The 9,700-nt window shown below is 34.7% G+C and overlaps 2 protein-coding genes across 4 annotated transcripts; one reads left to right on the top strand and one right to left on the bottom strand.

The window, feature by feature from the left end:
• Positions 1–2,471: 2,471 nt before the first annotated feature.
• LOC130711704 (GTP-binding nuclear protein Ran-A1-like) lies at positions 2,472–4,175 on the bottom strand. Of its 2 annotated transcripts, XM_057561419.1 has the most exons (8): positions 4,100–4,175; positions 3,946–4,015; positions 3,789–3,845; positions 3,562–3,679; positions 3,324–3,413; positions 3,056–3,235; positions 2,866–2,943; positions 2,472–2,762 (listed from the first exon to the last, which is right to left on the bottom strand). In XM_057561419.1, the coding sequence occupies exons 1-8, from the start codon at positions 4,100–4,102 to the stop codon at positions 2,696–2,698; spliced, it is 663 nt and encodes a 220-aa protein (XP_057417402.1). In that variant the 5' UTR covers positions 4,103–4,175; the 3' UTR covers positions 2,472–2,695. The 2 variants fall into 2 exon arrangements, with proteins under 2 accessions (XP_057417402.1, XP_057417401.1); XM_057561418.1 differs by having other exon boundaries at positions 3,946–4,102.
• Positions 4,176–6,016: 1,841 nt separating this feature from the next.
• Positions 6,017–9,264, top strand: LOC130714831 (uncharacterized). 2 transcript variants are annotated; one of them, XM_057564790.1, is made up of 5 exons: positions 6,017–6,168; positions 6,332–6,483; positions 6,573–6,655; positions 6,747–6,837; positions 8,931–9,264. In XM_057564790.1, exons 1-5 carry the CDS (start codon positions 6,040–6,042, stop codon positions 8,959–8,961), a joined length of 486 nt encoding a protein of 161 aa, XP_057420773.1. In that variant the 5' UTR covers positions 6,017–6,039; the 3' UTR covers positions 8,962–9,264. The 2 variants fall into 2 exon arrangements, with proteins under 2 accessions (XP_057420773.1, XP_057420774.1); XM_057564791.1 differs by lacking the exon at positions 8,931–9,264 and adding an exon at positions 7,708–8,924.
• Positions 9,265–9,700: the final 436 nt, after the last annotated feature.

Here is a 9,700-nt window from a genome sequence, read left to right as displayed (position 1 = left end):
TGTTCTCCTGAATTATTTTGAATTAATGAAGTGCTCTGATTTTAAAACTAAGTAAATTTGATTTTTTTTTTTACATCGGAAAGATAAGTTGCACCTGCTAGGAATCAACCCCTGGACCTCCCCTTACCCAACCTATATGTCCCCCAGCTCCTACCACTTGAGTTATAAAAACCTTAATTTTATTCCGAATGATAGTTCAAGTGGTAAGAGTAAGGGGATATATATGGGTTGGGTGGGGGTCCAAAGATCAATCACTGAAGAGTGTAATTTATCTTTCCGATGCACCAATAAAAAAACCTTAACTTTAAAATTTGGGGTTTATGATGTAATGTAATATAAAATAATTTTAAAATTTTATAAGTTAAATATTAAATAAACATTAGACAAAATTTGATATTTTAGTCTGAACAAATAACACTAGTTCAAAGGGTTTCAAGTTCATTTCACTATTACCCGACTAACCATCCAAAAGGAGTGCTATATGAACTTGTACAGAAGACGAATGAATATTTTACTAACCAATTAAAATCACGGTGACTTGTATGCTTGAATTGGTGGTGAGACAATTCAAAACACCCTAACTCCCAAAACTATTTGTTCACAAAGTGAACTAGGGGAGACCAGGCTAAGAACGAGACTCAATTCAGAACTCATTTTTTGTATTTAAAAAGTGAATATGGACACAGCTTATGGTAATTGGACCATATATGCATTAGAAATCCTAGGCTAATGCGCAAACTGCCCCTAACCACGTAACCACATGTTTCGTTTATGGGGTCATGCGTGTCTGACCTAATCAATAAAATATTTGAAGCATACATGACATGATCCTTGAGCGTGTCGCATGCTTTAGCAGACGAAGCTACCTCGAAGCTCAATATCAACTATAGGACCAAAAGGATAACTTTTAGCCCAAGTTGTCAATATCAGTTCAGAAGCTCACAAGACACCAGCTTTAAGCATAATAGCGAAGTGTGTCTTAGGACTTGCATAACCTTATTTATTTCTTGCACGACATTGCTACTGCATAATCTATATCAGACCACTGCATTTTTTTTCCGTAAGTGATTATGTGATTTTCCACTAGAAAACCAGACATACTATAGTGTAGTATGAAAAGTGATTATTCATGCGTTTCTTGTGTTATAAGTCATGTCTAGCATTTTTCATTTCAAAATTTATCTTTCCTCTCCATCAAGTTTCATTCAAATTAAGGGAACAGGAAAAATACATAAATTGGGATTTATTTTTAGATGTGAGGTGCTCAGAATAGGCTATACTAGGATTGAGCCCGACCCGCGCGATGCACGGGAAGTATGCTCCATTATTTGTCCTTTCTAATTACGTGTACAAATTGTATGTGTTAAAAAGAAATAATTAAAAGAGATAAAATTTAATCAAAGCAAAATTAAAATCAAATTTCACTTTACGCAATAAATTAAAATAAACTATTAATCTAAGCATTCAATTTAAATCAATTTTTTTGTAAAATATAATTAACTGTATGTATGAAAAAGAATAATTAAAAGTGTACTGAAATTTTATCAATTTATTTATGTCACTTGAATCTCTTTAGATGTCTTATAAAATCTTTATTAAAATCTTGGGACTCCCTAAAAATACTTTTAATAGCTATGTCTTATAAAATCTTGGGACTCCCTAAAAATACTTTTAACAGCTACTCCCTTCGTTCCTTAATATAAGAATCCAGCAACCACTTCACACCCTTTAAGAAATTTAGTTAATTTAGATAATTGCATTAAATTTGTTCTCAATTTATATGAACTTTCCAAAGTTACCCTCCACTCATTACTCTTAATTTATATGCATCATTAATGCTATAGCAAGTGGAAAGAGAGAGAAATTTAATTAAATAAGAGTATTTCTGTCTAAAAATAATTAATTCTTCACAAACCCTAAGTTGATTTTTATAAAAAGGACCAAATACACTTTTTATTTGGTTATTATAAATAGGAACAGAGAGTACTTAGTTTTTTAAATTCATACATGAATTTCACATTGTAACAATAGGTAGCAGTAAAAAAAAATCATTTTAACAAACACCTTAATACAATACTTCATTAATTAGAGCTAAATGCTTGACATGCATACAACTTCATAAAGAGGCCCAATATGATATTTCAATAACATGGCCCACGAGTAGTGCAAAGAAAAGAATAATAAAATGCAATCTCAATTGAACAGTGTTGAACAGGGAAATAGAGTAGACCGTAGGATTGAAAAAAAGGATGGTTGGGATTTGCTCTCCCAAATGAATAGTAAAAGTGAACTTTCTCTTTGCTTGAGCTTTAGTAAGTTATAGATATATCGCTCAGCATACATTTCTGCTGAAAAAATAAATGTCATGAAGGTATTCCCAGATTCATTTATCAATATCTAGACTATAGAAGTGAAACGGTATGATTAAAGATGTAGATATCTACTCTGTATTGCATCACTCAAAAGTTCAATGACACAAGATAATTCAATTGATTACCATTAAAGATAGCATAACTGCTGGAACTATACTAAGAAAACACTGCATATGCCTGTGCTAAGCCTAAACAGACCCACACCTTAACTAAATTCCTGTTTTCTGTATGATGAAATCCCCCAAGATTACAATTCATCAAAAAAAGGAAGGAAAAAAAATAAAGAACATTTTTCAGGAGAACTCTTAAAGCCCAGAAGTCTTCTAAAATATCTCATCATCGTCATCAGGAAGAGGCTGATTTGCCGCAATAAGAAGTTCTTGTTCATTCCTGTAAATAACACAAATTCAGATTAAAATCAACCAAAAAAACTGATGCAGAATAGCCTAATATGGCTAAAAGCACATAATTTAATAACACATAAGACCCTTACATTTGCTGTGAAGTTAGATCAAGGACAACATCTGGGGGAGCAAGAGCAGGCATCTCCACAAAGTGAAGACCAGGATCCCTGGATCAATCAAAAAAACCAATCATTTGCTTCCACTCATGGCATTGGCATATCAATATAAAATCAAATAAACAAAGAACAAAGCATTTATTTTCCCTAATTTGTTACGTACCCTGCAAGTTTCTTGGCAAGGTATAAGAAAGGCTTCTCGAAATTGTAGTTACTCTTTGCAGAGATCTCATAGTACTGCAGATTCTTCTTCCTGTGGAATGTGACCTGTTTTGCTTTAACCTGTCTGTTCTTGACATCAACCTTGTTTCCACATAGAACAATTGGTATGTTCTCACACACCCTACAATTATAACAAGAAAGAGTCACATGATTAGGTAACAAAACAGCAAAAGATATCATTAAGTGGTAAATCAAATTACAGAACTCACCTGCAGAGATCTCTGTGCCAAGTAGGAACATTCTTGTATGTCAACCTCGCTGTTACATCAAACATGATAATAGCACACTGTCCATGAATACTGCACACAATTCACAAGTTTTCATGAGGACATCATCAATAACACAAAAGATTGAAAAAAAAAAACATGCAGGAAGCTTCTTTGAGGCATATAATCAAAACATATAACAGCTATGAAATTAAGAATATGAAATTTGATTAGGACTTACTAATAACCATCTCTGAGACCACCAAATTTTTCTTGGCCAGCAGTGTCCCAGCAGTAAAATCGAATTTTTCCGCAATTTGTGTGGAAATCCAGGGGATGAACCTCAACACCAATGGTTGCTGTTGCAAATTTAAATAAAATAAACCATAAATTAATAATAAATAAATAGGCATGGTAAAAAGTAAAAAGGAGAGGTTGTTGGAGATGCATGTATAAATATATTATTACGTTCATATTTCTTCTCAAATTCCCCAGTTAGGTGTCTCTTGACAAAAGTGGTTTTTCCTGTGACAACAAAATTAAACATGTTAATTATAATCATAAATTCATAATCATCATGATGATGAGTTTGATTGATTCCATGATCATGATCATTATTAATTACCAGTTCCTCCATCGCCGACGATGACGAGCTTGAAACTGGGGTAGTCGACAACTTGTTGCTGGGGGAGAGCCTTAGGAGAGAAAAGCAAGAAGGTTAGACATGGAGGAAATGCTATAGAATTGAAAAATAAAGAATGAAAGCACGCGTTACAGACCATGAATAATGTGAAGCAGAAGAAGAAGAGTGATTGATGAATGGAGGGGAGGTTAATGGGTCCTTATATAGTTTGGTATTGGACTTAAAATTCACGCACAGATATTGGCCTCAATCTTACGCCACCAAAAATTAATGCAATTTCACGGCTTAAGATTGACGCGCTCCCTCGCTTTTCCTTTTCAAATACAACTTCTATCTGTGTGCGATATCTAGCTTCAAAAAAGACTAATGAGTATTTTCGGGTTATAAAAAAAAAAATCTATCTATTATAGAAGCTTATAAAAAAAAACTATCTTATAGAAAAATTCAATCCAAAAAATACTAGTGAGTAGATTGAATTTTTTTACTATACTTTATCTTTTTTTATGGATAATTATACTTTATTATATTAAAAAAACTACTTAGGTATACGTAAGTATCATAATATTGTTAAATATTGATGATAAAATATACAAAAAAAAAAAAACTAGGCATCTTAATATTGTTAACCATTAATGGAGACATTTAAAGATAATCTCAATTGTGAATCAATATTTTCAAAAAATAATTTAAATATAATTTAGGCTTAAATATGTTTTTAGTCTAAAAAATAATTTCTTAATTTTTAACTCCTAAAGAGAATTGTCTTTTTTTTATTCTAGCCGTTATGTTTCACTTATATGTTCAGAAAGTAATGATACACTGTTTTTCGATGTATCGAAAAAAACGTAGTGATACACTTTTCCTGCTTGAAGTTTTTAATCTAATTTAACACTTTGAAACTTATCTATTTACACAACTTATTGTCACTTAGACTTTGCACATGAGGAGCACAAGAGAAATTATGACTTTATAGAAAAATTGAGTAGAGAGAAATAAGGGTTCTCTTCCGCATTCCTTCTTCGATCTATTGTCAATTTCTTCTTCTCTCATTTCTTCCATTTCCTTCTTCACATTCACTGAGTGCGTTGTATGCAAACTAGACAAATGAGGCTATAAAGGAGTTACTGAATGAAGCTTCGTGCGTGGTGCATGTGCGAGGATTTTAGCTTCGTGCTTGGTGTAGGATGTACGAGATAACGTTTGAATCCCTCAAGTTTAATTCTTCACATAAAATTAGGTTTTTGATTGTTGGCACCCTCCTCGACAACTTGGAAATCATTGTGGAAGTTGTGCGTTCACAAAAAGGTCAAGAGTTTTTTTTAACTAGTCCTTAAAGACAAATTGCTCACTAATGTCATGCGTTGGAGAATTTGGTGATTCCTCTTGTCCAATATGCTTTCACCCCAGCGAAGACACCTTGCATGTCTTGCGCGATTGCAACTTCAGTTGTGAAATATGGGCTTGTATCCTACCTGCTTCTCTACAACGAGCCTCTTCAGGCTCTCCCTTAAGGAATAGATAAGATTTAACATCAAACACACAAAAACCTTAACTATAAGTCTTGTACCTTGGGCAGTTCTCCTTGCTGTATCTTGTTGGCATGTGTGGCATTGGAGAAATATGCAAATGTTCCAAAACAAGACTATACTAGCCTCTAGATTGCAAGGATTTGCAAGAACAAAATACGAGGCTTGGCTGGAGTTTCACTCCCTATAGTCCCCAGGTCATCACCACAGTCTCACAAGCTTAAGATGGATGCCTCCCGCTCTCGGTATCCTAGAAATTAACAATGATGACAGCGCCATTTCAAATCTAGGCCAGATTTTTGCAGGAGGGTTTGCTAGAGATCACGCAAGAAATTTGACTTATCTATTTTTCAGCCAACGTTGACAATGGCAGTACACCATTACTTGTGCAAAGCTTTGGGGTGCATATTATGGTCTACAAACAACCATCCTCATCTGCTTGAAAAGAGTCATCTTCTCTTGTGATTTGAAGGTTGTCATTAAGTTATTAAACAGTTGTGGCTTGCCTTTCAACCCTCTTCATCACTTAATTTATTAGTGAAAGACTTTCATGTACCAATTGAACTATTGTCGTGTGACCCGTAACTATAGGGAAACCAACAAAGTTGTCGATGTTCTCGCTTATTATAGTGACAATGGTAGTCCAAGAATTCATCTCCATGCTTCTCCCTCCTCAAAGGTTTCTAATTTTCTACTTTTTGATTGAGTTGGTGATACTAGTTGGTGTATGATTGTAACACCGAACTAGATCCTATGTTTCTTCCCCCCCCTCCCTCCACTCGATAAAAAAAAATGATATTTATACCTTAAAAATATTAATATTAATATTTACATGTTTTCAGATACAAGCGACTGCTTGTAAAACAACGTTCTTCTCAAACCGGGGAAAATTCCGCCTGGTTTCTCAGATCAACAGCACTCTCGGCTTAGATCCCAAACCCGCCGTCAACTCCGCCATGGCGCCGCCGTCAGAATCCTTCGATCCTTTCAACCAGTAAGTCTAACACACAACTACTCCCACCTCAATTGTTTCCTTCATCTTCATCTCCGTAACTCCATTTTCCCTCTCACTTTCTGCTACAGAGAACCTGTTGTGAGGAAGAAGAACAACGGAGCCCCAATCAAGTTCCTTCTTCCTCTCATATATGCCCCTGTTCTTCCTCTAAGTTAGTTACTTCTCTCAATCCCTCCATTTTCCCCCTCTTTCAATTTGTTGATTTTTGTTTGGGTGTTTCAATTTTTGCTTTTGATTTTCAGTTCGTATAGCGTTGCGGCATAAACCAGTTGTGAGGGATCGTTTGTTTTTTGCTGTGTTGGCTGGGGCATTTGCTCATGGTTCCTATCTGGTGTATCCTTTTCTTTACACTCTTCTGATTATGATCCTTTATATAAATATTGCATTTTCATGCTTGATAGGTTTTGAGATCTGAGAATGGTTATTTGTAGATGATGTTATTGATGTATCATGTTTAATAGAGTAAGGCCGCCCGTTTTGGAAAAGATTATTTGAGCTTATCTGATAGCATAAGTGTTTATGCAAGTGTTTGATACAGCATATGTAAATAGCATATGATCTACCTATAAATTTTTTTGAGCTTATTTTCACAACCGGTTCAGATTAGGTTATGAATTAGAGCTTATGCTTACGATAATTTCAGCTTATTTCAATAAGTTCATCAAATTAGCTTATGAATAAGCGCTTATACGATAAGCCCTCATTGCAATAGGTGCTTAAATAAGCTGTTTACCCAAACGCAGCCTAAATGCTATTAGTTGAACTACAAACCCTAATTTTTTGCATTTTGGGGTTTTAGCTTGGCTTCTTTTATTAGTTGAGATGGTTGTTTGTTTGAGGCCGCCGGAGGTTGGACTCTTTGTGATTGTACATACTTCTAAAGATTCAGTGTCTTGTGATACTTATTGACTTTGGCTTTATTGGTTTGTGCGAGAAGATATGGGAAGGGGAAATAGCATGATAGGGCTCTGACTTCATTTTATCTAGTTGAAGTGTGAACACTTGAAACTATAAATAAAAAGCTCCCTTACCATAATGTTTTGGAGATGCTTAATTTTTGGCGTATGATGATCTTTTCGTATGTAAAACTGGATTCACCCACTTGACCTAAGCAGAATCTAATATCAAAATTGGTTGGTAAGGAGGTTCAGAATCATAACTTACATATCCTTCATTGATTTTCTTCACAAATATATCCACTAGATACAACAGATCACTGGCCTAAGTTGCACCAGACAGCCAGCCCCAAAGCTGGAGAAAAATGACAGCTGTGTTAGACAGTTGGAAGCCAAATAAATACTTGTCAAATCTTCATGACATGGATCAATGATGTTTCACTAGACATGATTTATGATAGAACATTATAACGTTGTTTAATTCATTTAGGCTTCGTTTTGGAGTGTTTAGGGGTGTGGGGGGGGAGATAAGAGAGGAGGGGGGTTAGTCCTCCAATTGTTTAGAAGTTTAAAATTCCTAAATAAAAAACCCAATTTGGAGGAACTCAACAAAATAACTGAAGGAGGGTTTTTCAGAAATTCCCCAAATCCTTCCCCCCTCCCCCTTTGAAAACCTCCAAACAAGGGAAGGACTTCTCATAAGCCTCCATTTTCCCTTCACTCCCCTCCAAATTCCAACTCACAAATAAAGCCTTAGTCGACCCCACTTAGTAAGAAAAGGCTTCGGTGGTTGTTGTTGTTGTTAACTAGATGCAACTAATCATTGCTGATTTTAGTTGCATAGTCATTTCCAACATCGATGAATCTTCATTCTGATACTGATGTGATGAGTGAGAGAAATATTGGAAAGTTTAAAGCAGTTTGGGTGTCAAGGATCTTGAGTATTAGAGGTGACAACACCTGCCCATTAGATCTGTAAACAGGGGATGCCCTAATGCAAGACAAATAATTTGCTAATTTGGCATTTTCTGTTTTACACGCACATGCATGCATACGAATTTGCATTTCCTTGATATTAGATCGAAAGAGTTGAAATTTGGAATCAGTTTATGCATGTACAGTTTTGTAATTAGAGCCTCAAACTGACCCTTATGAAGTTATGACTGTAAATAGGGCATGTGTAAGCTACCGAGATTCATAAAGATGTAGTTCTACTCTAAGTTTGGATTTTGAAAGTTATCATTCCTTATAATCATATCATACTGTAACTAATAAATGACATTATATATGGGTGGATGGCATTTTGCTTTCCACCTGCATGTTTTTTTTAAAATTCCTAAGCTACATTTCCTTTCTGAATTGTAGAACTATTGAATTGATTATTAATTACATTAATGGAAGCTAATGTAAATTATAAGGTTGCTGTAACAGAATTTTTGTCTCGTTTGGACTAATTTTAGAATCTTGCAAGGACCGTGCTCTGTTATTTTATATATTCTTACCATGTTTCGCCCTAATGGCTATACCCAGAACAGATCTGTATGATGCTGAGAGCAAGTGATTATGCAGAGCATTTTCAGACATTTGATCGGTATCATTTACATCTCAACCACAGGTCCTCAATAAATTCGTCAGCATCTATTTGCTGCTCAACATTCTGGTAACACCTTAAATAGCGTAGGTCAATTTTGGTCATGTATGAATATTTTTCAGTTGTTTTGGAAGATTGTTGTGCTATGTACTTGTTGAGAATTTCATCTTGCATTGCGGTTATTACCTTTTAATTGAAGAACTGTGAATTTTGGAGTCTGTTACTTTGATCTCCAAATCTTATAATGCCAGCAAATTTCTCCTAGTTTTCTCACTCACCTGATGTAAACTTAACAGTTTGATGTAGACTTCAGCATAATTAGATGGTCTAAGTAGATTCAGAACATCAACATGCATATCATTTATAGTTACATGTGATGTGATATCATTCCCCTATTTATTTTATTCATTTATAAAATTAATTAATTTACTTGTAGCCAGAGTTGATTTTTACCTTCAATAAATTGAAAAAAGAACTAAAGATTTTATGTTGGAATTGATGTCTTGTGTCTTTATTTTACATGATGAGTAGATGAATATTTATGCTATGTAAGAAATATGCTTCATTGATTTGGTTAGGAGTACTTCATTTATGTGAAGTTATCTTTAGCCTTGAGCAGTTCAGTGGCACCCTCCCAAATCACAGTCAACTAGGTTGATCACCTGATGTTCTATCAAGATCTTTGACTGCCCTACTTCCTCCAATACTC

The sequence above is a fragment of the Lotus japonicus genome, chromosome 4 (assembly GCF_012489685.1).
Source record: "Lotus japonicus ecotype B-129 chromosome 4, LjGifu_v1.2".
NCBI classification, from domain to species: Eukaryota; Viridiplantae; Streptophyta; class Magnoliopsida; order Fabales; family Fabaceae; genus Lotus; species Lotus japonicus.
The sequence above is the reverse complement of the archived record's forward strand: the minus strand, read 5'-3'. Positions and strand labels throughout refer to the sequence as shown.

Coding starts and splice junctions, on each gene's coding strand:
- LOC130714831 (XM_057564790.1), top strand. CDS start 6,040: ATGTACCAATTGAACTATTGTCGTGTGACCCGTAACTATAGGGAAACC. Junction 6,169..6,331: donor ATGCTTCTCCCTCCTCAAAG/GTTTCTAATTTT, acceptor ACATGTTTTCAG/ATACAAGCGACTGCTTGTAA. Junction 6,484..6,572: donor TCCTTCGATCCTTTCAACCA/GTAAGTCTAACA, acceptor TTTCTGCTACAG/AGAACCTGTTGTGAGGAAGA.
- LOC130711704 (XM_057561418.1), bottom strand. CDS start 4,102: ATGGTCTGTAACGCGTGCTTTCATTCTTTATTTTTCAATTCTATAGCA. Junction 3,846..3,945: donor CGTCGGCGATGGAGGAACTG/GTAATTAATAAT, acceptor TTGTTGTCACAG/GAAAAACCACTTTTGTCAAG. Junction 2,763..2,865: donor GATCTAACTTCACAGCAAAT/GTAAGGGTCTTA, acceptor TGTTATTTACAG/GAATGAACAAGAACTTCTTA.